The sequence below is a fragment of the Bombina bombina genome, chromosome 11 (assembly GCF_027579735.1).
Source record: "Bombina bombina isolate aBomBom1 chromosome 11, aBomBom1.pri, whole genome shotgun sequence".
NCBI lineage: Eukaryota > Metazoa > Chordata > Amphibia > Anura > Bombinatoridae > Bombina > Bombina bombina.
The window spans coordinates 36,535,651-36,562,492 of NC_069509.1; the positions used below are offsets into that span (position 1 = coordinate 36,535,651).

Consider the following 26,842-nt stretch of genomic DNA (forward strand, 5'->3'; position numbering starts at 1 on the left):
CTTTAAGGGTAACATCTAAGTAGTTAATACTGCTCTTATCTACTTCAAAGGTGAATTTAATCCCCACATCATTTGTGTTCAGTCTTTCCACAAACCTCTTCGCCTCCTCAGGTCTACCACACCATACGAATATCAAATCATCTATATATCGTTTGTAATAAACAATGTGGTCCCTATCAGTGTTTTCACCCCCAAAGATGTGGGACAGCTCCCACCATCCCATGAATAAATTCGCATAGGATGGTGCAAATTTGGCTCCCATGGCCGTCCCACATCTCTGGAGGTAAAATTCCCCCTCGAAGGCGAAGAAGTTGTGGCTCAGTAAAAATTCTGTTACTCGTAATATATACTTTATTAAATCTTCATCAAAAGATTTATTTCTATGGAGAAAATAGTTTAATGCCTCCAAACCTTTCTCATGTCTAATAGAGGAATATAGCGAGACTACATCTATAGTCAACCAGATGTAGTTTTCTTTCCAATCTATAGATTCTATTTCTAGTAATAACTGTTTAGTGTCTCTTAAAAAACTTGGTAACTGTTTCACCAAAGGTTGGAGGATTTCGTCCAACCATTCTGAAAGATGTTCAAAAATAGAATTAATGCCACTTATTATAGGCCTTCCAACTACATTTACTAAAGATTTGTGGACTTTGGGCAAGAAATTGAAGATCGGAATAACAGGGTGGTCTACCAACAAAAATTCTTTAGTTTTATCATCCACAAAACCACCTTCAATTCCATCATCAACTAAATGCCCAAGTTCCTTTTGAAATCTTAGAGTAGGGTTAAAAGTCAACTTAGTGTATTGTTGCGGATCACTCAACTGTCTAAGGGCTTCTTTGACAAAGAAGGTTCGGTCCATGACCACGACCGAACCCCCCTTGTCCGCTGCCCTAATTACTAAATCATTTCTATTTCCCAATTTCTTTAACGCTAAATACTCCTCTTTGGTCAAATTTTTCCTTTTATATCTATTTACACGATAGGCTAATTTATTTAAATCCCTTTCAACTCGTTTTTGGAATTTCTCCAAAATTTCTCCCCTTGATTGAATGGGATAAAAAGAGGAAACTCGTTTTAAAGATGGTCCTTTTACTATCTGCCTGTTTTCAAATTCACTATTACTTTCATTATATAGTGATTCCAAAGTTGCCAGATCACATTCTTCCTGATAGCTAAGGTTTCTACTCATAGGATATCTATCTCTTTCAGACTGTAGGTGACCAAAAATCTCTCCACTCTCATCATTTTTAAAATGTTTTTTTAAAGTTAAATTTCGAATCAACTTATTGGTATCAATTAGAGTCTGAAAGAGATTAAAATCCTCACTCGGGACAAAATTCAAACCTAAACTCAATACTCTAATTTCAGTTTCATTTAATTTAGAGGAGGAAAGGTTGATTACTGAGTTCACTTGTATTTCGTTTGTGACCTCCCTCTCCGTGGTGGGAGCTGGTTCTCCCTTATTTTTCCATCTCTTCCCCCCCCTTCTGATTCTTTTGTTTTTACCTGAAAAACCTGCGCTACTTCTTGTGCTTTATCTCTCTCAGATACAGTCAGTGATGTCCCTGACGTGGAGGGCCCTACCTGCTGATAATTAGAGGCTTCTTGTGTTAAGTTACATTTTAGAATAGAGCCTGTTTTAGACCTAGCTCCCATATCTTCGGTGTTCACTAGGTTCTGTCTATCCTCATCTCCTGAATTGGACCCTTCCCCTGAAGTATGTCCCTCCTCCTGAGAGTCCCCCTCGCTATCTGTAAAGGTGACCCTTTTATTTTTCCTACTTTTATTTCTTCCTTTTCCTTGTTTTTTACCTTTGTTTGTAAAAAATTCGTTTTCCCTTCCTCAGTATGAGGAAATTTGTCAAATCATCAGAAAAAATCTGTCTATGATAAAAGCTGATGATGGACTGGAGGAGATAAGTCCAAGAATGTGCAGGTTTGCATTCAGGAAAGGACTGTCTATTGGAAATAGAATTGCTCCTACACAGTTGAAATCGGAGCTTCCAAGAAGAAGCTCATGGTTAGAACATAGAGGGGTATTTAGATGCGGCAATTTACATTGTAAAGCCTGCGAGAAGTTAGACCCTAGACAAGAATTTAAAAGCAGTGTAACAGGAGAGGTTTTTGAATTTAAAGGATGTTCAAATTGTAGAGCCACTTATTCCATTTATCTGCTTACCTGTATAGAATGCGAAGTTCAGTACACTGGGCTCACTACTAGAGAAGTAAGGTACAGAATTAGAGAGCACCTTTCAAACATAAAACTAGGCAAACTAACTACACCTCTTGTGCTTCATTTCAAAAATTGTCATAATAAAAGTAGCAATACACTTAGATGGACAATAATAGATGATGCAAAAATGGGCTCCAGAGGAGGCGATAGGGAGTCGGTTTTGGCTAAAAAAGAAATATTCTGGATACACAGACTAAAAACGAGGTTACCACAAGGATTAAATTCAGAGTATGATCTGATCAACTTCTGGAAATAGTCTGTGTGTCCAGAAATAAGGATTTATTACCTCTGACTGTTTAAGAGATTATGCTAATCGATCCCAGAATATAAATACAAAAATTGGTAGCTAAGTTATGGAAAGGAGAAAACTCATACCAGAGAATGAATTTACCCAAAACAAGGGGACATATAAATTGATATTTAAGTTTTAGACTGTCTGGAAAAGGTTGCATTATATTAAGAGGGTATCATTATAGTAAATAGTTAAAGAGGAGTTAACAACTCATTTAAAATTATTATTGATAGCCCTTTTTCTCCTTCTATAACGATGTTGATACAAAAGTATAAATTGAGATATGAATTTATTATTTTCAGAAATGTGCCAATGTAACTTTATGAAGTCATGTCATATATGAGGATGTTTATTATAATACATTAATTGATTGTCCTAAGAAAAGTTTTGCAATAGTATTAACATATGAGTAATTAAATGAATTGGAAAGTAATGGGTTAATTCCCAGGTTCTTTGGTTTTAACCAATAGGCAAAAGCCTACAGATTTAAAAAGAGCCGATAGAGGCTATACAGACCACACTACGATTACGGCCAGCGAGCCGAAACGCGTCAGTGGGTCACTGGGAACAACCCAAACTTTCCATCCTGAGCTGAACTTAAGAATTTGTTTTGCTGTTCAAGAAAATAAACTAAAGACTTTTTAACCGCATAACCGTGAAGGTGCCTTTTTTCTTGTTCTTTGAGACTAAACACCTTACACACAGCTCTGAATGAGAGGTACACTGGGCACTGGGAGGTACAGTCTGGGTAACAGAACAAGAGGGAGTGTGACAGGTCACTACAGTGAGTACAGACTAGCTGAGTATCTCACATGTGTCACTAAACACCTTACACACAGCTCTGAATGAGAGGTACACTGGGCACTGGGAGGTACAGTCTGGGTAACAGAACAAGAGGGAGTGTGACAGGTCACTACAGTGAGTACAGACTAGCTGAGTATCTCACATGTGTCACTAAACACCTTACACACAGCTCTGAAGGAGAGGTACACTGGGCACTGGGAGGTACAGACTGGGTAACAGAACAAGAGGGAGTGTTACAGGTCACTACAGAGAGAGTACAGACTAGCTGAGTATCTCACATGTGTCACTAAACACCTTACACACAGCTCTGAAGGAGAGGTACACTGGGCACTGGGAGGTACAGACTGGGTAACAGAACAAGAGGGAGTGTTACAGGTCTCTACAGAGAGAGTACAGACTAGCTGAGTATCTCACATGTGTCACTAAACACCTTACACACCGCTCTGAAGGAGAGGTACACTGGGCACTGGGAGGTACAGACTGGGTAACAGAACAAGAGGGAGTGTTACAGGTCTCTACAGAGAGAGTACAGACTAGCTGAGTATCTCACATGTGTCACTAAACACCTTACACACAGCTCTGAAGGAGAGGTACACTGGGCACTGGGAGGAACAGATAGGGCAACAGAACAAGAGGGAGTGTTACAGGTCACTACAGAGTACAGACTAGCTGAGTATCTCACATGTGTCACCAAACACCTTACAAACAGCTCTGAAGGAGAGGTACACTGGGCACTGGGAGGTACAGACTGGGTAACAGAACAAGAGGGAGTGTTACAGCTCACTACTGAGAGAGTACAGACTAGATGAGTATCTCACATGTGTCACTAAACACCTTACACACAGCTCTGAAGGAGAGGTACACTGGGCACTGGGAGGTACAGACTGGGTAACAGAACAAGAGGGAGTGTTACAGGTCTCTACAGAAAGAGTACAGACTAGCTGAGTATCTCACATGTGTCACTAAACACCTTACACACAGCTCTGAAGGAGAGGTACACTGGGCACTGGGAGGAACAGACTGGGTAACAGAACAAGAGGGAGTGTTACAGGTCACTACAGAGAGAGTACAGACTAACTGAGTATCTCACGTGTGTCACTAAACACCTTACACACAGCTCTGAAGGAGAGGTACACTGGGCACTGGGAGGTACAGACTGGGTAACAGAACAAGAGGGAGTGTTACAGGTCTCTACAGAAAGAGTACAGACTAGCTGAGTATCTCACATGTGTCACTAAACACCTTACACACAGCTCTGAAGGAGAGGTACACTGGGCGGAACAGATAGGGCAACAGAACAAGAGGGAGGTGTTACAGGTCTCTACATAGAGAGTACAGACTAGCTGAGTATCTCACAAGTGTCACCAACCCAAAGCACAGACAGATACTCACTAAATACAGAATCTCTGACCACCAGCTGGAAATAGAGACTGGCAGATATCAGGCACAATGGAGACCCAGGGCAGCCAGACAATGTGCACAGTGTGACAGTGGGGACATAGAGACTGAAGCGCACTTCCTCTTGTACTGTACAAGATACAAACCCTTAAGGGATAAATACTTCCCAAAAATAATGAAAGAAATAACAGACTTTCCACAGATGTCGGAACAAGAAAGACTATGCGTACTCTTAGGGGGAAACAACAAAGCTACACAGATAGTAGCAAAATATGTAGCAGACTGTCACATGACCAGAACCCCCAATCAGATTAAATGAACTATCATATTTACCCACTATACAGGGAGTGCAGAATTATTAGGCAAGTTGTATTTTTGAGGATTAATTTTATTATTGAACAACAACCATGTTCTCAATGAACCCAAAAAACTCATTAATATCAAAGCTGAATAGTTTTGGAAGTAGTTTTTAGTTTGTTTTTAGTTATAGCTATTTTAGGGGGATATCTGTGTGTGCAGGTGACTATTACTGTGCATAATTATTAGGCAACTTAACAAAAAACAAATATATACCCATTTCAATTATTTATTTTTACCAGTGAAACCAATATAACATCTCAACATTCACAAATATACATTTCTGACATTCAAAAACAAAACAAAAACAAATCAGTGACCAATATAGCCACCTTTCTTTGCAAGGACACTCAAAAGCCTGCTATCCATGGATTCTGTCAGTGTTTTGATCTGTTCACCATCAACATTGCGTGCAGCAGCAACCACAGCCTCCCAGACACTGTTCAGAGAGGTGTACTGTTTTCCCTCCTTGTAAATCTCACATTTGATGATGGACCACAGGTTCTCAATGGGGTTCAGATCAGGTGAACAAGGAGGCCATGTCATTAGATTTTCTTCTTTTATACCCTTTCTTGCCAGCCACGCTGTGGAGTACTTGGACGTGTGTGATGGAGCATTGTCCTGCATGAAAATCATGTTTTTCTTGAAGGATGCAGACTTCTTCCTGTACCACTGCTTGAAGAAGGTGTCTTCCAGAAACTGGCAGTAGGACTGGGAGTTGAGCTTGACTCCATCCTCAACCCGAAAAGGCCCCACAAGCTCATCTTTGATGATACCAGCCCAAACCAGTACTCCACCTCCACCTTGCTGGCGTCTGAGTCGGACTGGAGCTCTCTGCCCTTTACCAATCCAGCCACGGGCCCATCCATCTGGCCCATCAAGACTCACTCTCATTTCATCAGTCCATAAAACCTTAGAAAAATCAGTCTTGAGATATTTCTTGGCCCAGTCTTGACGTTTCAGCTTGTGTGTCTTGTTCAGTGGTGGTCGTCTTTCAGCCTTTCTTACCTTGTCCATGTCTCTGAGTATTGCACACCTTGTGCTTTTGGGCACTCCAGTGATGTTGCAGCTCTGAAATATGGCCAAACTGGTGGCAAGTGGCATCTTGGCAGCTGCACGCTTGACTTTTCTCAGTTCATGGGCAGTTATTTTGCGCCTTGGTTTTTCCACACGCTTCTTGCGACCCTGTTGACTATTTTGAATGAAACGCTTGATTGTTCGATGATCACGCTTCAGAAGCTTTGCAATTTTAAGAGTGCTGCATCCCTCTGCAAGATATCTCACTATTTTTGACTTTTCTGAGCCTGTCAAGTCCTTCTTTTGACCCATTTTGCCAAAGGAAAGGAAGTTGCCTAATAATTATGCACACCTGATATAGGGTGTTGATGTCATTAGACCACACCCCTTCTCATTACAGAGATGCACATCACCTAATATGCTTAATTGGTAGTAGGCTTTCGAGCCTATACAGCTTGGAGTAAGACAACATGCATAAAGAGGATGATGTGGTCAAAATACTCATTTGCCTAATAATTCTGCACTCCCTGTACTCCTACTTTATAAATTGTTATTGATTTGTTTTATTGTAACATATTACTTTGGCAACACATGTAGTAATGTCATGCTAATAAAGTATTCTTGATTTGACTTAATCAGCTGATTGTTTGAAATCCAGTGCTTTATAAATAAGAGCTTTTTGTAATGTGAAATGTGTCAGGCCAACACAATCCATTCATATGTGTATTTTTTTAATAAGTTTAATAAAGTTTTTTGTTTTAATTTATTTTCCCTTGAAGTTCAATAATGCGTACTGTGGTGGATTACATTTCTTTTTCCCTTCTTGCACTGCAAAGAGTATGCAAAAAATGCAGTAGCTTGCAAACCCACGGCAGCTGGCACCTGCAAGGTATGGGTGGTACAGTAATAAACAGGGGGGCGGGGAGCAATAGCACCTCCCTAGAACTGCCATATTTGTATCAGTATCATACACAAACTGACACATATTTCTATCTATTGTGTAATACATTAGTATTATCCTGTTGTCACACAGCCTGCTATACCACACACTGGAACAAGGATACTGACACAGACTGACAAACATCAGTGAAACACTTGAACAGTAACATAACAGACTGACAACAACCAGATCAGAAACCCAAACACCCAGTTGTAACAAATACACCACCAGGAATTTCAACCCAGCTGTTTTGCAATGGCTTCTCTTGCATCCAGTTATTGCAAGCTACATGGTCATCAATTCACCTTCCATACAGATCAGTAACCGCAAAGTCTCACACAGGGAGGTCACCAGTGTTAAAGGGATAGTATGCTATAAAATTGTTTTTCCCTGAATGGGTTTCCAATTACTTTTTTTTACCAGCTGCAGAGTATAAAAATGTATGAGATTTGCTTTTTTAAGGCTTATTTGTGTATATGAATTAGCCGGTTTTGTGTTTTGAAGCCACAACCTAATCAAATGGGTTGAGAGTGTAGGTATAATCAGATCTCATTACTTTATCACATTGTGTACATATACCTGCTTCTTTATCTTATATCTGTAGGTATAATCAGATCTCATTACTTTATCACATTGTGTACATATACATGCTTCTTTATCTTATATCTGTAGGTATAATCAGATCTCATTACTTTATCACATTGTGTACATATACCTGCTTCTTTATCCTATATCTGTCCATAAACCAATCACCAATACTTGGATAGAACAATGGAAAATTAACATTTTTATTACCTTATCTCTTCTATACCCCACTGAGAGTGTAATTTCTTCTATTGGCTGTGTTTACACATCTTGGCCTTGAGGCCAAAAACTCTCAGGATGGGTGGGGGAAACCACAGGCTAAATAAACTATTTCAAATGCCAATATAAGGGCAAAGGAAATACAATTTAATACACTCCAGAGGGTAAAGTGGATCATTGGGAACAAGGGGATAAATATTTTGAGTAAACTGTCCCTTTAAGATCTCAGTATACCCGTAAGATTGTGGTTGGCCAGCTCACTCAGTAAAATATCTAGTTAGATAATTACAACCCACTGGGCTGAAGGATACCATTTGGGACAAGCTGTTACTCCTCCCTCCCTTAAAAATACATGGCACATAATTGAAAGTCACACTCACAAATGATGAATGACACAAAGCTTAGTGTGTAACACAAATATCAGTGTAACAAATGTATTAACTGGCAAATGTCTATGAAATGCCATAGTGAATATAATGTACTGATGTCACCATAAAACAGAGGCTGAACAGATATCCAAATGATTTTTTTATAACATAACTCATACATAAATATTTATGTTTAAAGGGCCAATGTAGAGCAAAAGTGACATTCTTATTCGTTAGACCATGTCACTTTAGTAATACTGACCCTGAAAGTCTATGTATATTTTCCGGGGGTTAAACTACTGTGTGGCAACGACAAAGAACAGCTGGTCACAAGCACTCACATCATAGGACCTAATCAACATTGACAGTTGCACAACACAGCTATGTCTGCTTGGGACCAGCACTTCTCTGCAGCTCCCAATGGGTACTTTAACTGTGTGTTTAACCCATTTTGTGGAGGTTAAACACAAATTTGCAGGGTCATTAGTGCTAAAATATAATGAATAAGTGCCTTTAATTTTTTGCTCTAGTTTGGCCTTTTAAAACGGCTATAATAAAACAAATATATTCTAGCATAACAGATATGATGACACAAAAAATACTGACAAAATGCAGACATTTTCTCTATCAATTCTCCTTATCTGTATACACAGCACAGTCCTCAGTTGTACACAACCACATGTTTTCGGTTTAACTTTAAACTTAAACAACAACTTTTAATTAACCTTTTTTTCATGCAAACAATATTTTTTATCATATACATGAAATAAAATAGTATTGGAAACAAGAGGCAGCCAAAATATCAAGTCACAGATGGTTTCGATTGACCCTAATTAACTGTGATCCACACTGAGCATTTGTCACACAACAAGGTGACACATAGGCACACAAGTTGCCTGTAAAGCAGGATGTGAAGGTGTACAGGTGCCGCATGCCATCAGCATTATAAAAGGAAACTTGTCCTCTGTCATAATCCAAATACACGCCAATACGTTGCAGCTTTTCCTGCGGCATAAAGACCTGGATTGAGGAGTCGAAGGCTATAAAGCGTTGTCCATGCCTCACAGAGCAGACCCAGCAACCATCAGTGGGAGCCAGAGTGAAATGGTTTGTACGGCTAATGCTTTCCAAAGCCACTCCCAAGTCACACTCTGTGTTTTGCCCGATTTCCAACTCCCAGTAATGCTTCCCAGATTTGTACCTGGGGATTCCAAGGGCCACAAGGTACTGATTGAACCTTGCAGGGCTGGGGTGAGATAGGCTGCTCCCTGGGGAGAAGATGATAGATTGCCGACTTTCAGAGAGCAGCAGGTCAGGGTGAGCTGTGTCAGGATCCAAGTGCGGAGAGGATAAGTCTGCAGAAAATCAAGAGACATACATATTGGTAAATCATTTCCTGGCTACCTGTAATGATTAATAAGATATACTGAAACAAATTTAAAGGGAAATTAAACCCAAATGGTTTCTTTCATGACTCAGATACAGAGAATACCATTTAAATTCCAATTGTATTCTATTACCTAATTTGCTTCATTCTCTTGGAATCCTTTGTTGAAGGAGCACCATTGCACTACTGTGAGCTAGCTAAATGCACTGGGTTAGCCAATAAGATGATGCATATATGTGCAGCACCCAATCAGCACCTACTGAGTCTACCTAGGTATCCTTTTCAACAAAGGATATCGAGAACAAAACAAATGAGACATTAGAAGTAAATTGGAAAGTTGTTTATAATCACATGCTCTATGTGAATCATAAAAGAAAAACTTTACAATCCAGACTTGCTTCTGGTGTAGAAAATTCTAGCCACAGTCATTATGTTAGCAATCTTGCAATAGTTTTGCTGTTCTTATCTTACCATCTCTCCTGAAGCCAACTGAAGACACATATGTGATAAGGTTAAACTTGTGAAGCTGGACATGAGCACTTTGAGATCTTAGAACTGAAAAACCCATGCCTTTTAGTCTCAAATTGCATGAATGGGGGTGGGTAGATAAAGTATATCGCAGAGCTGTCTTAATATGCTTAAAGTGATACTAAACATTTTTTTCTTTCACGATTCAGATAGAGCAGTGATTTTTAACCTTTTTTTTGTTGCCGTGGCACACTTTTTTACATTAAAAAATCCTGTGGCACACCACCATCCCAAAATTTTAAAAAAAATCACACATTGTAGCCTAATACAGCATATCTATATACACATACACACAAACACACACATACTGTATGTATTGTGCTGTTATGCCATGCCTCCTACAAACTACCCCTGCACTGGGAGTAAAAAACAAGCAAAGTTTAAAAAATTTGTCACACTGTTGTCAGTCTGCCGTGGCACACCTGAGGATCTCTCACGGCACACTAGTGTGTCACGGCACACTGGTTGAAAAACACTGAGATAGAGCATGCCATTTTAACCAACTTTCTAATTTACTTCTATTATAAATTTTACTTTATTCTCTTGCTATTTTTATTTGAAAAAGCAGGATAGTAAGCTTAAGAGCCGGACCATTTTTGGATCAGCGCCTAGGTAGTGCTTGCTGATTGGTGGCTTAATGTATCCACCTATCAGCAAGCGCTACCCAGGTTCTGAACGAAAAATGAGCTGGCTCCTAACCTTACATTTCTGCATTTCCAAATAAAGATAGCAAAATAACTAAGAAAAATTAATAGAGCAGCAATTTTAAGCAACTTTCTAATTTACTCCTATCTGAAACATGAAGGAAAAAAATTGTGTTTAGTATCCCTTTAATTAAACATTTTAAATTATGTTCTCATGGTGTTTACTGTCCATTAAAGGGACCTGAAACCCCATTTTCCCCATGATTCTAAATAAAAAAAAATAAATGGTATGCTCTAACAACTTTCCAATTTACTTCTGTTATCAAATTTGCTGCAGCCACCAGTCAGCAGCTAGCTCCTGGTAGTGCATTGCTGCTCCTAAGCCCACCTAGGTATGCTTTTCAACAAAGGATACAGAGACAAGCACATCAATTAGATAATAGAAGTTAAAATTCCATGCTCCATCTGAATCATAAAGTTTTATTTTGACTGTCGCTTTACTGTACCTTTATTTTGTCCCTCCTACAACTCACCGTGAGTTATGGATTTGCTTTATATGCTATCTTGGCAGAACATGAAAGTAAAATATCTTACTATGGTGAAGCCCTGACAAACGTGCACTCCTCCTCACCTGGATCAAGCACAACTCTCATATCCTTCCACACTGCATATTGCACGGGGCCCCTGAACTTGCCCAGGATGTGGCTGTGTAAATCTGCAAAAGGTTGCTCATCATCCATTTTCTGCATCATTCTGCACCTTGATGTGGGGCAACAGAACAGAGGTTAGGAGTGAGGATTCCGAGCGGAGAGATTATGAAGTAAAAAAAAGCACGCACCTCTTGGTCACCAAATTCACTCCCTACAAGTTACAAAAAAAAAGTATACAGCATTAATGTAAACTGGAAAATACAAATAAATATATTTTTTTATATATAGGTTAAAGGGATATGAAACCCAAAAATGTTCTCTTGTGATTCAGACACATCATACGTTTCCAATTTACTTCTATTTTCAAATTTACTTTGTTCCCATGATATTCCGTGTTGAAGAGATACCTAGGTAGGTGTTTGGAGCCCATGCATGGCAGGAAATGGCGCTGCCATCTAGTGCTCTTGGAAATAACATTCTTGCAAAACCACTGCCATATAGTGCTCCAGAAATGGGCTGGCTCCTAAGCCTATGTCCCTGCTTTTCAACAAAAGATATCAAACAAAGAAAACTTGATAATAGAAGTAAGTTAGAAAGTTGTTTAAAATCTCATGCTCTATCAAAGTCATGAAATACAAATTATGGGTTTAATATCCCTTTAAATACAAAAATGTAATGGAGAATTCTTGACAAACATAGGATCTGGGCACTTTATGACTATGGTGCGGTCAGATTACACGTAGCCCAGAGATATACAAATAAAACAAAAATAGAAATAGATTAGAATTCTTGTAACATCTCGGTACAGTATAAGTCCAGCGCAAGCGAAACTTGTCTATGTAAACACATTTAAAAAAAATAATATTATAGCGCCTGTGGTACAGAAATACACAAACACATAAATATCTTTGGAAAACAGAATACTAAGGGCTAGATTTATGAAGCCACTACGGCAGCAAGTTCTCACTAGAACTTGCTCGCCGTGATTTATCAAGCAATAAATAAATCCCTTAGCGGTGACTGTTTGGAGGAGCACAGTGATATTTAAATAAATGATGGAGATGCACTCCCTATAACCGTTATACCCATTGCCTCTGCTCAGGATTTGTGCTGTCCTAAGACATAGAGCTAGGAACACACCATCAGGAAGTCGGAGGGATCTTGCTGGGTCATCTTTCTGTAAGCCCTGTCAAGGGTCTCCTGCATTCCCTGACATTGTTCCCTCAGATCATGCAGCTCCTGCTCCATGTCCCTCAGAGAGTCCTCTGCTTCCTGCTCCAGCTCCCTTTGTAGTGCCTGCTCTCTGTCTAGGAGAAACCGCTGTAAGGCTGCAAACTGGGACTCCAGGTGTTTCTTCAGGGTGCGCACAGTTTCCTGTGAAGGCAGCAAACAGAATCACTTTATTCTATTTCCATTGGACGTGGCTGATGGAATATAAGTGCCCGTATCCATAGGAGAATACTATTGTATTTGCAGCAGCCACATCACACTACGTGAGAATGTAACGAAGTCAAGCACTGATACCTCTATTTATTGTATGGTTTTATAAACATCCGATTCTAATAAAACAACCCTGCAAACAAGTTCTTACCACGTGCTTGTTAATGCGCTGCTCCTGCTGAGTGCACCGTGCTCGCTGCAGCTGCAGACTGGCTTGCAATTGAGTAACAGCAGCGCTCAGCTCTTCCTGCAGAGAAAAAAAAAGTGGTATTTTTGGGACATAAATGCATAAACCTTTTTATGAAGACTGCTGGACCATTCTTATAGATTATATATATTTAAAAATTCAGGACCAGAGAAAACAATTTGGGAACCATGTATGTGAGTACGATGCACAAAAACAATTATAACTATGTACAAGCAGAGCAGCGAATTACAATAAACACTTTAAAAAATATATTTAATATATGTTGAATATGTTTAAGCTTAACAATAAAAAAAAAAAAAAACATGCATGGCTGTAGCCTGGGTCTGCAAAAGGCTTGTGCACTAAAAAGTAGTGCTAAAAACAGCACCCCCTTCAGTATGTGAGCAGTATAAACAAGTAAACCTAACTTTAACATAAGAACGACCTTAGCCTTGTGGGAAGTAGCTTTATATGTAAACTGATTGAAAAATGCATCTCATGCTGTTTAGTTATCTACATTTTTCTTTCTTAGCTTTGTTTATATTGTTGTAACTGCTATGTATAAGTTCAGACTTTGTCACCTAGGTCTATAAAATTAGACACCTTTTCATAATGGGGACATATAAAAGCATCCTGGATATACATTGACATGTTAGAACCTTCGCATCAAGAGTCCCCTTATATACCAGAGACTTTATCATCCAACAATGTGAGGAATAGTCCAGAAAACCACTCATCTTGCGTTACCAAAAGGCCTGGCTGGTGCCATAGGACTAGATCATTGGAACTTTTCTAAGCTGCCAACCATTGTGTACAGTAGAGATGTGCATGCATCAGTTGTTACAAATATGTGTTATAACTTACTTTTTAATATAGATGTAAAAGTAAAATACCCTGCACTCCGCTGCCCACTTCAAAAGTCACAAACAGTTTAAATTGTTCTCCGATTACTGCTCTAGCTACAACAAAAGTGCCATATTCGGAGAGAGCTGATTGAACAACAATTCAACCGTTAAAGGGACAGTCTAGTCAAAATTAAACTTTCATGATTCAGATAGGGCATGCAATTTTAAACAACTTTCCAATTTACTTCTATTATCTAATTTGCTCAATTCTTTAGATATCCTTTGTTGAAGAAATAGCAATGCACATGTGTGAGCTAATCACACAAGACCTCTATGTGCAGCAACCAATAAGCAGCTACTGAGCATATCTAGATATGCTTTTCAGCAAGTGATATCAAGAGAATGAAGCAAATAATTAGATAATATAAGTAAATAAGAAACTTGTATAAAATGGCATGCTCTTTCTAAATCACAAAAGAAAAAATGTGGATTTCATGTCCCTTAAACTCACAGAAAAATTGACTTTTGAAGTGGGCAGCAAAGTGTGGGGTATTTGAATTTCATAACTATATTAAAAAGTAAGTTATAGCGCATCTTCGTTACAACTGATGAATTAAAGGGACACTAAACCCAAATTTTTTCTTTCATGATTCAGATAGAGAATACAATTTTAAACAACTTTCCAATTTACTTCTATTATCTAATTTGCTTCATTTTTTTTAGATATCCTTTGTTGAAGAAAGAGCAATGCACATGGGAGAGCCAATCACAGGAGGCATCTATGTGCAGCAACCAATCAGCAGCTACTGAGCCCATCTAAATATGCTTTTCAACTAAGAATATCAAGAGAATGAAGCAAATTAGATAATAGAAGTAAATTAGAAAGTTGTTTAAAACTGCATGCGCTTTCTAAATCATGAAAGAAAACATTTAGGTTTCATGTCCCTTTAAACTCCATCTAAAATATCACTAACATTCCGGATCTGACTTTAAAAAGGGGAGAGTTTACCATCACTTTAAATTGGTTTGTGTTAAATTGTGCAGTTAAATTGTGTTTTGGATAGCTAATGTAACATTTATAAATAATAGAAAATGTTATAATATTGCACTGCTCCCATAATGCTACACGGCTGGCTACATAGTGCTTAATACTGCGTGTCTTACCCTGCTATATGCTAAAAAGTGATTGGTTAGCACAGTACACAAGCTTATTTACATCTGGTCTCTATCTACAACAAAGGAGAACAGGTAAACATACTTGAGATGGTGTCAAATTAATGTATCCCTGGAGAGCTCTGAAGATGCAAAAGCCAACAAATTTTTTTTAAACACTTAATATTTTTATGCAGATCACCTGCAATACAAATGCACTATTACTAAAATATGCTACCCATATACAAATGCCCTTGGAGTAAATCATACACACATATCTAAACACCTTGAACTGGGAAGGCTATATAAAATACGTATATTAGAATCTTTTCCAATTCTTACTGTGCCACACAATAGAACAAACAGCAAACCAAAGACATACTATAAAGGATGCTTTACCCTCTTCTAAAGACACAAAATACTTATTACACGAATAAAAAAGGAAAAAAAATCTTCAATGCACTTTTTTTAATAATTTTCCATTTTAATTAAATTTTCTTTTGCCCCCAGAGAGACTGAAGTTCATTCCGTGAAATGCAGAAGCCTGACCCGCCTACATGCTCCGGGGTCAGCTTAAATGGCCAAATCAAAGGGAGTAAGAGAAAAAAAAAAAAAAAAAAAAAAAAAGAGGATTTTCAAGGGGCGTGCCCAGGGCCTGCCAAAGTTTACAAAAAGATTTATTTTTTATATGCAGATCTTTGGCACTGCATTAAATAATTTCTGTTGCATACCTAAAAAAATGGCAAATGTTCCTTTAAGTATAAAAAAGGAGTAACCTACTGGATCACCTCCGCACTCGGCTGCTAGTGAAGTTCAGGCCTTGCTCATACTTACTCTGCATTTTTTGACATTCTCATGTAATGATCTACTGTTGCTCTCAGCAGATTTTTCCAAAGGACAATAATTGTCATATTGTGATGTTTCTCCCTCGACTAAGTGATTTTTAGTCTCTGATATTCTTTTGTTAAACATTAGGGTCTCCATAGTGTGAAGGGCGAGCCTCCCTAGGGCCTGGTTGGGCAAGGATCTTTGGCCAAGGAGCAGTTTTAAGCAGTAGGGACAGCGCTGGTTGGCTCTTATGGAGGACAGACATGAGCGGCAGAAGTTATGTCCACAGTCAAGGAGCACAGGGTCAGAGAAGATGTCGCTACATACTGGACATATCAGCTCCTCTGGGAGGTCATGTTGCGCTGTATGAGAAGGCAACATCCTGGGTTTCTGCAACCAAATAAAAAAAAATACTTTAGATTAAAGAAAAAAAAAAAAAAAAAAAACTATATGTTTCTAAATGCACCTAAAATGCGCAAAACTGTTAAATACAATCAGCAAAGAATTAATCAGCAAAGGTAGTGGCACAAACTCTGCCGAATGGGTAAGCATCTATTTCAACTCAGGACAAGCAGTTCTCTGTGGCTCTACAGGGGTACTTTAACTTTGTGTTAGTAACCTCTTTGCAGGGGTTAAACACGGTAGCAGGGTTGCTAATGTTAAAATGACATGCTTTGATGAATTAGAGCACGTAATTGTCCATTATAATGGACCTTTTAAGGAATATTGTACATAAAAAACTACTACTATCAGATGTTGGTTTACATTGATTACGATAATTTTTGTTTAAAAAACAATCAGTGAAAACCTCACCCATACTTCAAACAGACTTCATGACGGTCACTTTTACCTTATTGTTCCGAGCCACTTTGTCTGTGTTCATCAAACCAAACCGCTCCAGGATATCAGGATTACATCCAAAAGTCCTCTTTGCTTCTGCCCCATTCAAAGGTACCAAGCGCCTCCTGTTCACCCACTCTTCATGAGGAGGGTCAGCTGTGGGAAGGCTAGTGCTTTAGATAGTGGCATGTTCTCAAGATATGTTCCAATATTATTATATACAGTATACATAGAAATATATCTATACACAAATATATAAACGTAAATATATATGTAGCTATTTTTATACAGCACAAATTGAAGCTTAAATTTGTACTTTTCATAGACGTAAGCAAAAGAATCACACACTATATGGCCAAAAGAATGTGTAAACCTGACCATCACTCCTATATGAGCATGTTGGACATCCCTATGCAACACTTTGGGTATTAATATACTGTTGCACCCTCCCCTCTTTGCGTCACTAGCAGCCGCAACTCTACTGGAAAGGTTTTCCACAATATTTTGGAGAGTGCCTGTGGAAATTTCTAGTTCGCAATCTGCTTTCCAATTCATTCAAGGGGGCCGATTTATCAACTGCCGAATGCAGCCATATGCTGATGTTTCCGCACAAGTCTTCAGGCTCGCCGGAAACAGGAGTTAAGAAGCAGCAGTTTTAAGACCATTGCTCCTTTATTGTCCGCCACCTCTGAGGCGACAGACAGCAATCACCCCGATCGGATTGACACCCCCTGCTAGCGGTCAATTGGCCGCAAATCTGCAGGGGGCAGTATTGCACAAGCATTTCACGAGAAATGCTTGTGCAATGATATTTATTGATGTGCTGCGGACATTATCCGCTACTGCAGATAATTTGGCCCCAAGGTGTTTAAAGGGGGTTGAGGTCAGATCACTGAGCAGGTCATTTAAATTATGACCAAAAGTGAAAAAGGAAGAGCAATAGCCAAGGTAGGTTATTTGCTAAAGAGGGACAAGACTGCACTCAAAGTTTGAAGCGTATTTATTACAAAAAAAGACAAATGGAGCAGGGTTATATACCTATTCCCCACACACAAACAACTAATGCATGTACAAAATACTATTTAAAACAACCCATCAAAAAAAGCAAACAACAGTATAAAGAGACAATCAAAATCCCCCCACATGATAGCATGTATGTACACTGTCCGTGAACGGCATAGGTATACCGGGCCCTTAAATGTTCTTAGAACCACTCTGTTAGGATATGGCACTTGAATACAAAGAAAGGCCGTTTTCAAAGTAGTAACCACGGGCACATAGTGTAATACAACATGCTCCGTGATCCAGGCACTTGATGTGAAAAGCGCCCTCGTTCCCAAAGAGAGTCTTAATCCAATGTGACTGAAAAAGGCAGGCAGCAGATTGTGTGTAACGATGGGGAAAGTCTGATTGCTAAAAAAACTCAGGCTACTGCCGGGAATACCGGACTCCGCTGTATGAGATACCAATGCAGAGTGCGGGGTGGCAAGACAAAAGAAGCCACTCACTAACTTCTTATTGAATAGTCCTACGACTGGGTGCTTCCAAAGAGCCTCTTCTGTGCAGGATCCAGGCAATATAATTGCGGCATCTTCACTTGCACCATTTGAAACACCTGCCTTGTGTTGGACTGCAATCCTCCAATGATAGACCAGCAACTATGTAATCAAAGCTCCAGCATTACGCGTTTCACCCCTCCCACACTGGACTGGATACGGGGCTTCGTCAGATATGCAACCTTGTCCCTATTTAGCAAATAACCTACCTTGGCTATTGCTCTTCCTTTTTTATTTAAAGTGTTGATTTACACAGACATATGGTTAAAAGTTGTAATTCTGGAGCAGGACCAATGACAGTATCTGCACCCAAAGTATTATGCTACACCGTCAACTAGAAAATTCCTTAAGACATACATTCTTTATATCGCACATAAAAATCCTCTGTCTTGTCTTGTTCACTTCTTCGGGTTCCAACCACAAGCACCAAGCCTAGAGAGGAGGCAAATAAAATACTGAATTAAACCAAGAAAAATTCCAAGTCATCTAATTGTCATGGGTATTATTATTAAAGGTATAGAAAGGTAAAAAATTAAATGTACATGGGTGCATTTCAATTTGAAATAGTAGCAACTTTGTAATATACTTCCATTAGCAAAAATGCTTCTAATAAAAGTTACTACTGTTTTTTCTGTAGCATATGTACATATCCTGTGAGGGTCCATACAACAGTATTTAAACACCACACCTTCTCAGAGTCAGCAGTAGCTTGTATGACACAAATGATGTCTTCAAAGAAGCAATAAACAGCACTAAGACCTCTCAGTATATATAGCACACAAGGATCTCACAGGATATGTGTGTATGCCGCTCGAAAACAGGTATAACTTCTACTAGAAGCAAATGGAAGTATATTGCAAAAATGCTTATATTTTAAAATTTAAATACACCCATGCACATTTGCTTTCAGACCTTTATATCCCTTTAAAAACTTTACTACCATAGTGTCAGGTAAAGTGCTGCAGCAAAATATTGCAAAAAAAGTTCAATATAAAAAGGTCAGACCAAAATGTAAAATGTTAAAGACAAAGGGACAGATTACAAGTGAAGTGCCAAAATGCAAGTAGTATGGAGTTAAAGAGACAGTCAACACAACACCAGAATTGTTGTTGTTTAAAAAGATAGATAATCCCTTTATTACCCATTCCCCAGTTTTGCAAAACCAACACTGTTATATTAATACACTTTTTACTTCTGTGACTAACTTTTATCTAAGCATCTTCTGACCGCCCCTAATCACATGACTTTTAGTTATTATCTATTGACTTGCATTTTAGCCAATTAGTGCAGTGCCTGCCACGGCTGTGACCACAATGCTATCTATATGGCCTACATGAGCTTGCTCTCCCCTGCTGTGAAAAGTAAATAAAATAGAGGCGGCCTTCAAGGGCTTAGAAATTATCATATGTGCCTCCCTAGGTTTGCTTTCAACTAGAATACCAAGAGAACAAAACAAAATAGTTGATAAAAGTAAATTGGAAAGTTGTTTAAAATTAGATGCCATATTTGAAAAATTAAAGTTTTCTTTGGACTTGACTGTCCCTTTAACTTCACTGGAGTGAAGTCCATACTGCTTATGCTCAGATTACATGTCAAAGGTTAATAGATATTGTGTGCACGGTAGTTGTAATAAAAAAATTGTGGAAAACACCACTGGGGCATGGAACCACAGACTTGCCAAGTCCTCGTCTGCTATTGTATGCACGGTAGTTATGTTGGAGAATGGAGCGGTGTCATTTCGCTCAGACAATAGATTTCTATAAGGTGCAGGCACCATAATTATTCATGTCAGCGCAAATACCATCAGGTACAAAGGTTCAAGTACTAGAGTTGTCCATTTAGTTCTCTGCTATACACTTTATATACAAGACACATACACACACCTTTGACCCCTTCCCATTCTCACCCCTCGTCATATACATTGTCTCTTTAACCCTTCCCCAAAACATTTTTTTCTTTATTAACTATTGTTAATAAAGAATTAACTCTCATTCATTTCTACATCATTTTAAAGGGATATAAAACCCTAACATTGTCTTTCACAATTCGGATAGAGCATAGAATTGTAACACTATAATGAGAGTCAGTGGTCGTTTAACAGGCCCTCTTATCTGCCCTCGTCTATGACGCAGGTCTTGCCAACGCAATATAGCTACACGCTTCCAGAAGTGAGGCATGCAGTACTAGCAAAGCTTTGCCAACAACCAACTCCTTAGCGACCGTGCAACATACAGGGTGTGTCAGTCGTTAAGGGGTTAAACAAATTGGCAATATGCTTCTATTATCTAATTTGCTTTGTTCTCTTGGTATCATTTGCTTAAAAGCATACCTAGGTAGGCTCAGGTGCTGGGAGCTAGCTGCGGAATGGTGGCTGCACACATATGCCTCTTGTCGTTGGCTTACTGATGTGTTCAGCTAGCTCCCAGTGTTGCATTGTTCCACCTTTAATAAAGTATGCAAAGAGAATTAAGCAAAATTGATAATAGAAATACATTAGTAAGTTGTTTAAAATTGTATGCTCTATTTGAATCATGAATGAGAACTTTTGAGTTTCATGCCCCTTTAAAGGGACATGACAACTCAAATGTTTCTTTGGTAATTCAGACAGGGCATACAATAAAAAAAAAGTTTTCATTTTACATTGATTATTAAATTTGTTTTATTCCCATGGTATTCTTTGTTGAAGAGACACCTAGGTAGGTATCTGGAGCATTCTTGCAAAATTGCTGACGTATAATGCTCCAAGCTTTCTAAACTTACATCTCTGCTTTTCAACAAAAGATACCAAGAAAATGAAGAAAGTGTGATAATAGAAGTAAAATAAAATAGCATGTTCTATTTAAATCATGAAATAAAATGGTTAAATTCTCATGTCCCTATAATGTTTAGTTGCAAAACATTTTCTTTTCTTGATTAAAAAATAACCTACAATTTATGAAAAAGTTTTTACTTCTATTTTCAAGTTTGCTTTGTTCTTGTGATATTCTTTGTTTAAAAGGCTACCCAGGTAGGTATAGCAAGTACATACCTAGAGCACTGTATAGCAACCAGTTGTCATCTAGTGCTTATACAAATGTATACAATTCTTAAAAGCATTGCTGCACAACTGTTTCCATAGTGCTCCAGACGTGCACGCTCCTAAACTTACCTACCTGTTTATCAATGAAGGATACCAAAAGTAAACTTACATTGAAAAGTTGTTAAAATATTAAACTCTAAGGGGTGTATTTAACCCATTGACTGCAAAAAAAAGACAACTGCAGAAGATTATTATTATTATTAGCGGTTATTTGTAGAGCGCCAACGGATTCCCCAGCGCTTAGATCTCTCAGGCAGCCAACAGGTTAACAAGTAATTAAAGGGACATTCTGGTCAAAATTTAAATGCAAATAAATGAATTCCACTTTTGAATAGAAAATTATTTGCACCATACACGTAGTCAAAAATGCTTCTAGTAAAAGTTATCACTCTTTTAGTCATTTTTTTCCTCTACATGTGAAGCATAGCTAGATATGGTCAGTGCACCAGCATTTTAAATATTGCAGCTGCCCAGAACACCAGTGGGGCTGGTATGTCAGCAATTAACAAATTGAGTTATTACCAGATGATACAAGCACCTTAGGATCTCTGAGCTAAGTGATGCGCTTAAAATGCTGGTGCACGGTGCATACTTAAATACACTTGAAAAAAGTTATAGATTTTATTAGAAGCGTACAAAATGCATCCATGTGAATTCCAATTTTGGATGGAATGTCCTTTTAATAGCAATAAATGTCTCCAAGTGACAAGCTTGGGCGTTTCCTTGTTTTACACACACGTTATATATATATATTACTTTTCTATATTTGTCATGTGAGATCAAGTAAATCTTACTTTTTTAGAACATATAAACTACAGAACTTTTTAGAATAAATGTGATATTTAGTTGTGTAACCTGAAGTGATGGTCCCTTCCGTGCACGACGTGTAGGAGCTAGCCACATGACCCTTCTATCACAAGAGTATATAGGGCTAGATTTATCAAAGGCTAGGCGAACTCTGTATGTTCTTCGCCTGTAACTGCGCCCCAGCTCGCCTCCGGAGAGGCGCACATGTGCGCCTAAATTTATCAAAAAAATAGACGTAACTTTGCGCAGGCGAACTGGGGCGTAGTAATGATAAATTGCGCCTGTCGGTAACAGCATTTACTCCCTATTTACTCCCTATAAATATTTGCGCCGCCATGTTTTGATTATTAAAAAAACGTTTTTTAGGTAACTAATTAGCTAATATTTATATTACACAATGTTTCTGTGCTGTTTGTGCCATAAGTTGACACAAAAATGAATATATCCATATAAAACTTTTAGTACCATATGCGCCTGTGGAAGCGCAAATTACTGGGAATAACAGTATCTTCTTTGCGCTGAACTTTTGAAAAATGTGTTAAAAGAGTAAAGTACTGCATCTCAAGATGTAAAAGCATGTATTATAATGGTGTTCGATTGAGTCTGTATGGCGAAATATACAACACGCAATTACAGCCGGAATTATCGGCGCAAAGCAATGATGAATAAGCAACTGGGCGTATTTGTAGGCCGGGCTGTTAAATTACGCCGATTACTAATGTATATTGGTGCACTCGGGAGCGCGCCTGTGCGCCTAGGCGAATGCAAGTGAAGTGCGAAGAAGTTTCTTTCAGATTTGCGCAATTATAGGCGCAGAGTACTTTGATAAATATGAGGATCCGTTTGTATGAGTTATTTTGCACGATATTAGAGGAGAATGGCTTTGATAAATCTAGCCCATAGTATTACTAAGTCTCAGTCACTGTCACACACGCGGTTAAATATAACATTAGCACACACGCCAAGTGTTGTCCCCTGTCAGACACAGACAGGTTTTCCCGCCAATTCCAGGAGCTTCTGGTTCCATCTAAAGGCGCGTGACACAAGTAATTCCAAGTCATTACTAGTGAAAAGTTTTGCAAACTGCAGCGTCTTGACTTGTAACCATGGAGACGGGAGAGACAATTCACTATTATCTGAGGGGTGACCGTGCACTCGGAAGAACCCATCTTGTTTAGCGGCTATATAAAACGCTACCCTTGTATATAACGTTAACAATACTAGCCATGGTATACATTTTATTATTTTACGCAGTCGCTTATAGTTAGTTGCCAATGTATAAACACTCTGTTTTTATGATCCCTCAACCTCATGTTGAATCATGCTTTGCCCTCACTAAAGATGGCCGCCCACCTCTTGTGTCCTTTACATGACATCACTTTCCCTAGACGCACTTCCCGCCGTCGCTCTTTCCCAGGATTACTCACTCTCGTGTTGTGTTTTTTTTTTTTTCCCTTCGGCGCCTGACGTGACGTACATCACGTGACCGAGTCGGTAATGGATTCAAAGTGTGATAATATCGCGCGTGGGGTAATTACTGGGTGTGATACTTCCTGTGAAAACCACTATTTATATTTCCGGGTTATTTACCTGCTCATAATGAATTATATTTCTGTAAACAAAGCCAGGGGTCTGACTACAGTGTATTGTTATTATCTGTACCCAGCAAGATATCAGGGTGTAACCACAGCATGCTATGGGGAGACATTTGCTCTGCATGGGGGTCGTCTACATGACTAATACTTGTTTACTGTGTCACCACAATGTAAATGTTATGGGTCAGCAAGTGGGCACCAGTTTTCTAGGTCTGTGCCCTTCTACATGTCTGGCACAGGCAATAAATTACATTTGCAACCATACTTTGGCATCTAAAGAGTTAAAGCTGTATGTAAAGCTAAATGCCTTTACCATGACTGTGTTTATTACTGATGTGCCAAGGGCATGTTTGTTACTGTACATGCCATTAAAGGGATATGAAATTTAAAAATAAAACTTTCCAACTTTTATCAAGGTTGTTTTGTTCCCCTGGTAATTATTTGTTGAAAAGACCTAGGTTATTTAACAAAAGATACCAAGAGTTGTATAAAATTGCATGTTCTATCTGAATCATGAACAACAAATAGTGTTTCATGTCCCTTTAAAGGGCCATAAATAGTAAAAAAATAATATTCTATAACTCGTTAGAACATGTCATTTTAAGACTACCGACCATACACTACATTGCATTTAATTCCCCATAAAGGGGTTAACCATACTTTAGAATTGCTGATTAGGACCTGGGGAGTACTGTTGATCCAGAGTATAAACCGACGCTGATCCAATCAGTAGTGCTAATTGCACGACTCAATTGTGCTGCCGATCGAATCAGCAGTGGTTTCTGGTGGTCCAAAGCAGCACTTTTATTGTGTGTTTAACCCCATTTCAGGTTGGTAGTCTTAAAATGACATGCTCAAATGAATTGGAGCCTTATTTTACCTATTATTTAATATGTCATATCCAAAAAAAATAATACTTTGCAGCTGGTATAACAAGTCACTCGAAACACATAATGGAGAATTAGTTTAACTCTTTAAAGAGACAATTGGAAAACTGTCTCCTCTTTAATATGTTTCAAATTGAATATTTTACTTGATTGAATTGTATTGTGGTATATGAAATAGCAGCGTTTGCCTGATGAAACCACCACCTATATTAAACTTTGCAATACTCCAGTACTGGCTATAGAAAGGCTATGTAATCAAAAAGCAGCAGGAGCAATCAATCTCCTAGCAGAGATAAGACGGAGAACTCAGCCCATATGATAGGGCTTTCCTGCAGCTGCTTTCAGTACAGTGAACTCTAATTAGCCACTTGCATTAGTACATTATCCCTCTAAATAACAGGAAATGTAGATACAATAAAAAAATGGAAATATGGTGCCATTATCTTTTTTTTTAATGCTATCTATGAATACTTAAATATGTTATATTGCTGTCTGAACATATTTCATGTCCATGATAATATCTGAAAATTTTATTAAAAAAAAAAACATCCTTAGAGCAGGGTGAAACCAAGAAAATTGCCTCTAAGCACACAATATTGGATACAGGAAATAGTAAGAATCAATGTTAAAATGTAACCTTTATTGTTGCAAAAAATGAGAACAGATACACTGTTTGCTGCCCGACAGAACTTATAAAAACACTACAATACTGGTACTAGTTGAAAAACTTTTATTGCTAAAGTCTATAGTCAACGTGAGTGATCAAGGCATATCAAAGTGGACAAACGCTCAATGTGGGTCTGGTAAGCAAATTTGTCTAGATTGCAAACTTTATAATAGTATAGATATACTGTGTGTTATGTACTACCAAAATGGGTACCTTATTAGTCAAAAAAGGTAAAATGTTCCCTCTGTTATGGATCGAAAGAAAAGAGGGATATTGGACAAAGTGTTTTCTACTACTCAAAGGTGTACGTTTTTCTAGGCTACAGTGACACTGCTATAAACAGGTACTGAATATAATTTATCTGTAGAATGAACAGCACATTGGTATATCACAAATTCGTAATCCTCAGCATCATACGTTGCCCTGGCTTATTGCCAGTAATCTGACATACACTGTGTGCTTGACTATTATACCAATGTTTTACTCAGTAAATAAACTTAGTTTGTTACATTGGTAGCATACTTGAATACCGTAGATTTAAATTAGTTATAAGCGTTATCTGCTGCCCTGGCCTAATGCCAATGATCTAACGTTATCAACTGCCCGGACCTGATGTCAGTAATCTAACATAAAGCATAAGTGCTTGTTAAGATAGCTATGGTCACTGTATTCAAGTAAGTAAAAGGAATTAATCTACTAGTTTAGTAGCACAATTTGCATACCATGAACTCGGACAAGTATTAATAAGCGTATGTCAACACCCTGGTATAGTGCCAATAAACATATAACAAGTGAAGGTAATGTTTGGTCTTTCTGCAATCATTATTTAATGTATCACCTTGTAAAATCCACAGTTGCTAACTTATTTATTTTTTTGCATAACATATTTCGTTAATAAATGTATTTTATTCTCCCCTACCGTTCCGTTACAAGCTCCGCCCATGATCCATTTCATGTCTGTTTAGCTTATGACGTATAGAGCGTTCCCACCCGCTCTATACGTGCCTACAACGCTCATGCCTGGCGAAGATAACCCTTGTGCATGCGCAAAACATCGACGGCGGTAAACAATGCGCATGCGTTAATGCCAGTCTTTGCTTTATACAGCGCAGGCGTCATTGATCTTGGCAACATAGTATTCAATGAATATCTATATTCATTCAATATAATATAGTGTACGAGAGAGAGAGCAGCTGCATTTTCCGTTCGTTTGCGAATAATACAATTCAATTGATTACAATTTCAGTGTAAGTATGGCTAATCAATGAAAGCTTACTTATCAAATTAAAATATAATTTGCAGAAACTTTTTAACGATGTATTTTATTATGTAATATTCATGATTTTAGATCTAAGACTCTGATATCTCTTTACATACGTTCCTTCCACCTTTAGATAAGTAATGGCTATAGAGAGTTTGTCATATGAACTTATTTTCAAATTATATATATATAACTTTGATGTGCTGCTTTCAATTGTAACAATAATTGTTTTAGCCTTTGATATTGTATCCAACGTTATAAACAAGCCTGC

General features: G+C 38.3%; 2 protein-coding genes across 3 annotated transcripts in view; one reads left to right on the top strand and one right to left on the bottom strand.

Annotated features, from left to right (window-relative positions):
- Positions 1-8,251: 8,251 nt before the first annotated feature.
- On the bottom strand, positions 8,252-23,188 carry LOC128641633 (zinc-binding protein A33). The gene is made up of 9 exons (XM_053694170.1): positions 23,122-23,188; positions 18,633-18,707; positions 16,730-16,875; positions 15,886-16,269; positions 13,019-13,114; positions 12,568-12,801; positions 11,616-11,638; positions 11,409-11,557; positions 8,252-9,573 (listed from the first exon to the last, which is right to left on the bottom strand). Exons 1-9 carry the CDS (start codon positions 23,186-23,188, stop codon positions 9,026-9,028), a joined length of 1,722 nt encoding a protein of 573 aa, XP_053550145.1. The 3' UTR covers positions 8,252-9,025.
- A 379-nt stretch (positions 23,189-23,567) lies between these two features.
- The window catches only part of KAT8 (lysine acetyltransferase 8), a 36,131-nt gene continuing 32,856 nt past the window's right edge, over positions 23,568-26,842 (top strand). Inside the window, exon 1 of one of the 2 annotated variants that reach the window (XM_053694760.1) lies at positions 23,568-23,691. In XM_053694760.1, the coding sequence (XP_053550735.1) occupies positions 23,659-23,691 (33 nt within the window). In that variant the 5' untranslated portion in view covers positions 23,568-23,658. The remainder of the gene's footprint in view (positions 23,692-26,842) is intronic. The other variant, XM_053694761.1, reaches the window with a different exon arrangement.

What these genes read in the sequence shown, in the direction of transcription:
- LOC128641633 (XM_053694170.1), bottom strand. Translation starts at nt 23,188, where the DNA reads ATGGAACCAGAAGCTCCTGGAATTGGCGGGAAAACCTGTCTGTGTCTG. An exon ending in AAGTGGCTCGGAACAATAAG is followed by an intron (nt 16,270 to 16,729) that starts GTAAAAGTGACC and finishes ATTTGGTTGCAG; the next exon opens with AAACCCAGGATGTTGCCTTC. An exon ending in ATCCCTCCGACTTCCTGATG is followed by an intron (nt 11,639 to 12,567) that starts GTGTGTTCCTAG and finishes TGTAACTTGTAG; the next exon opens with GGAGTGAATTTGGTGACCAA.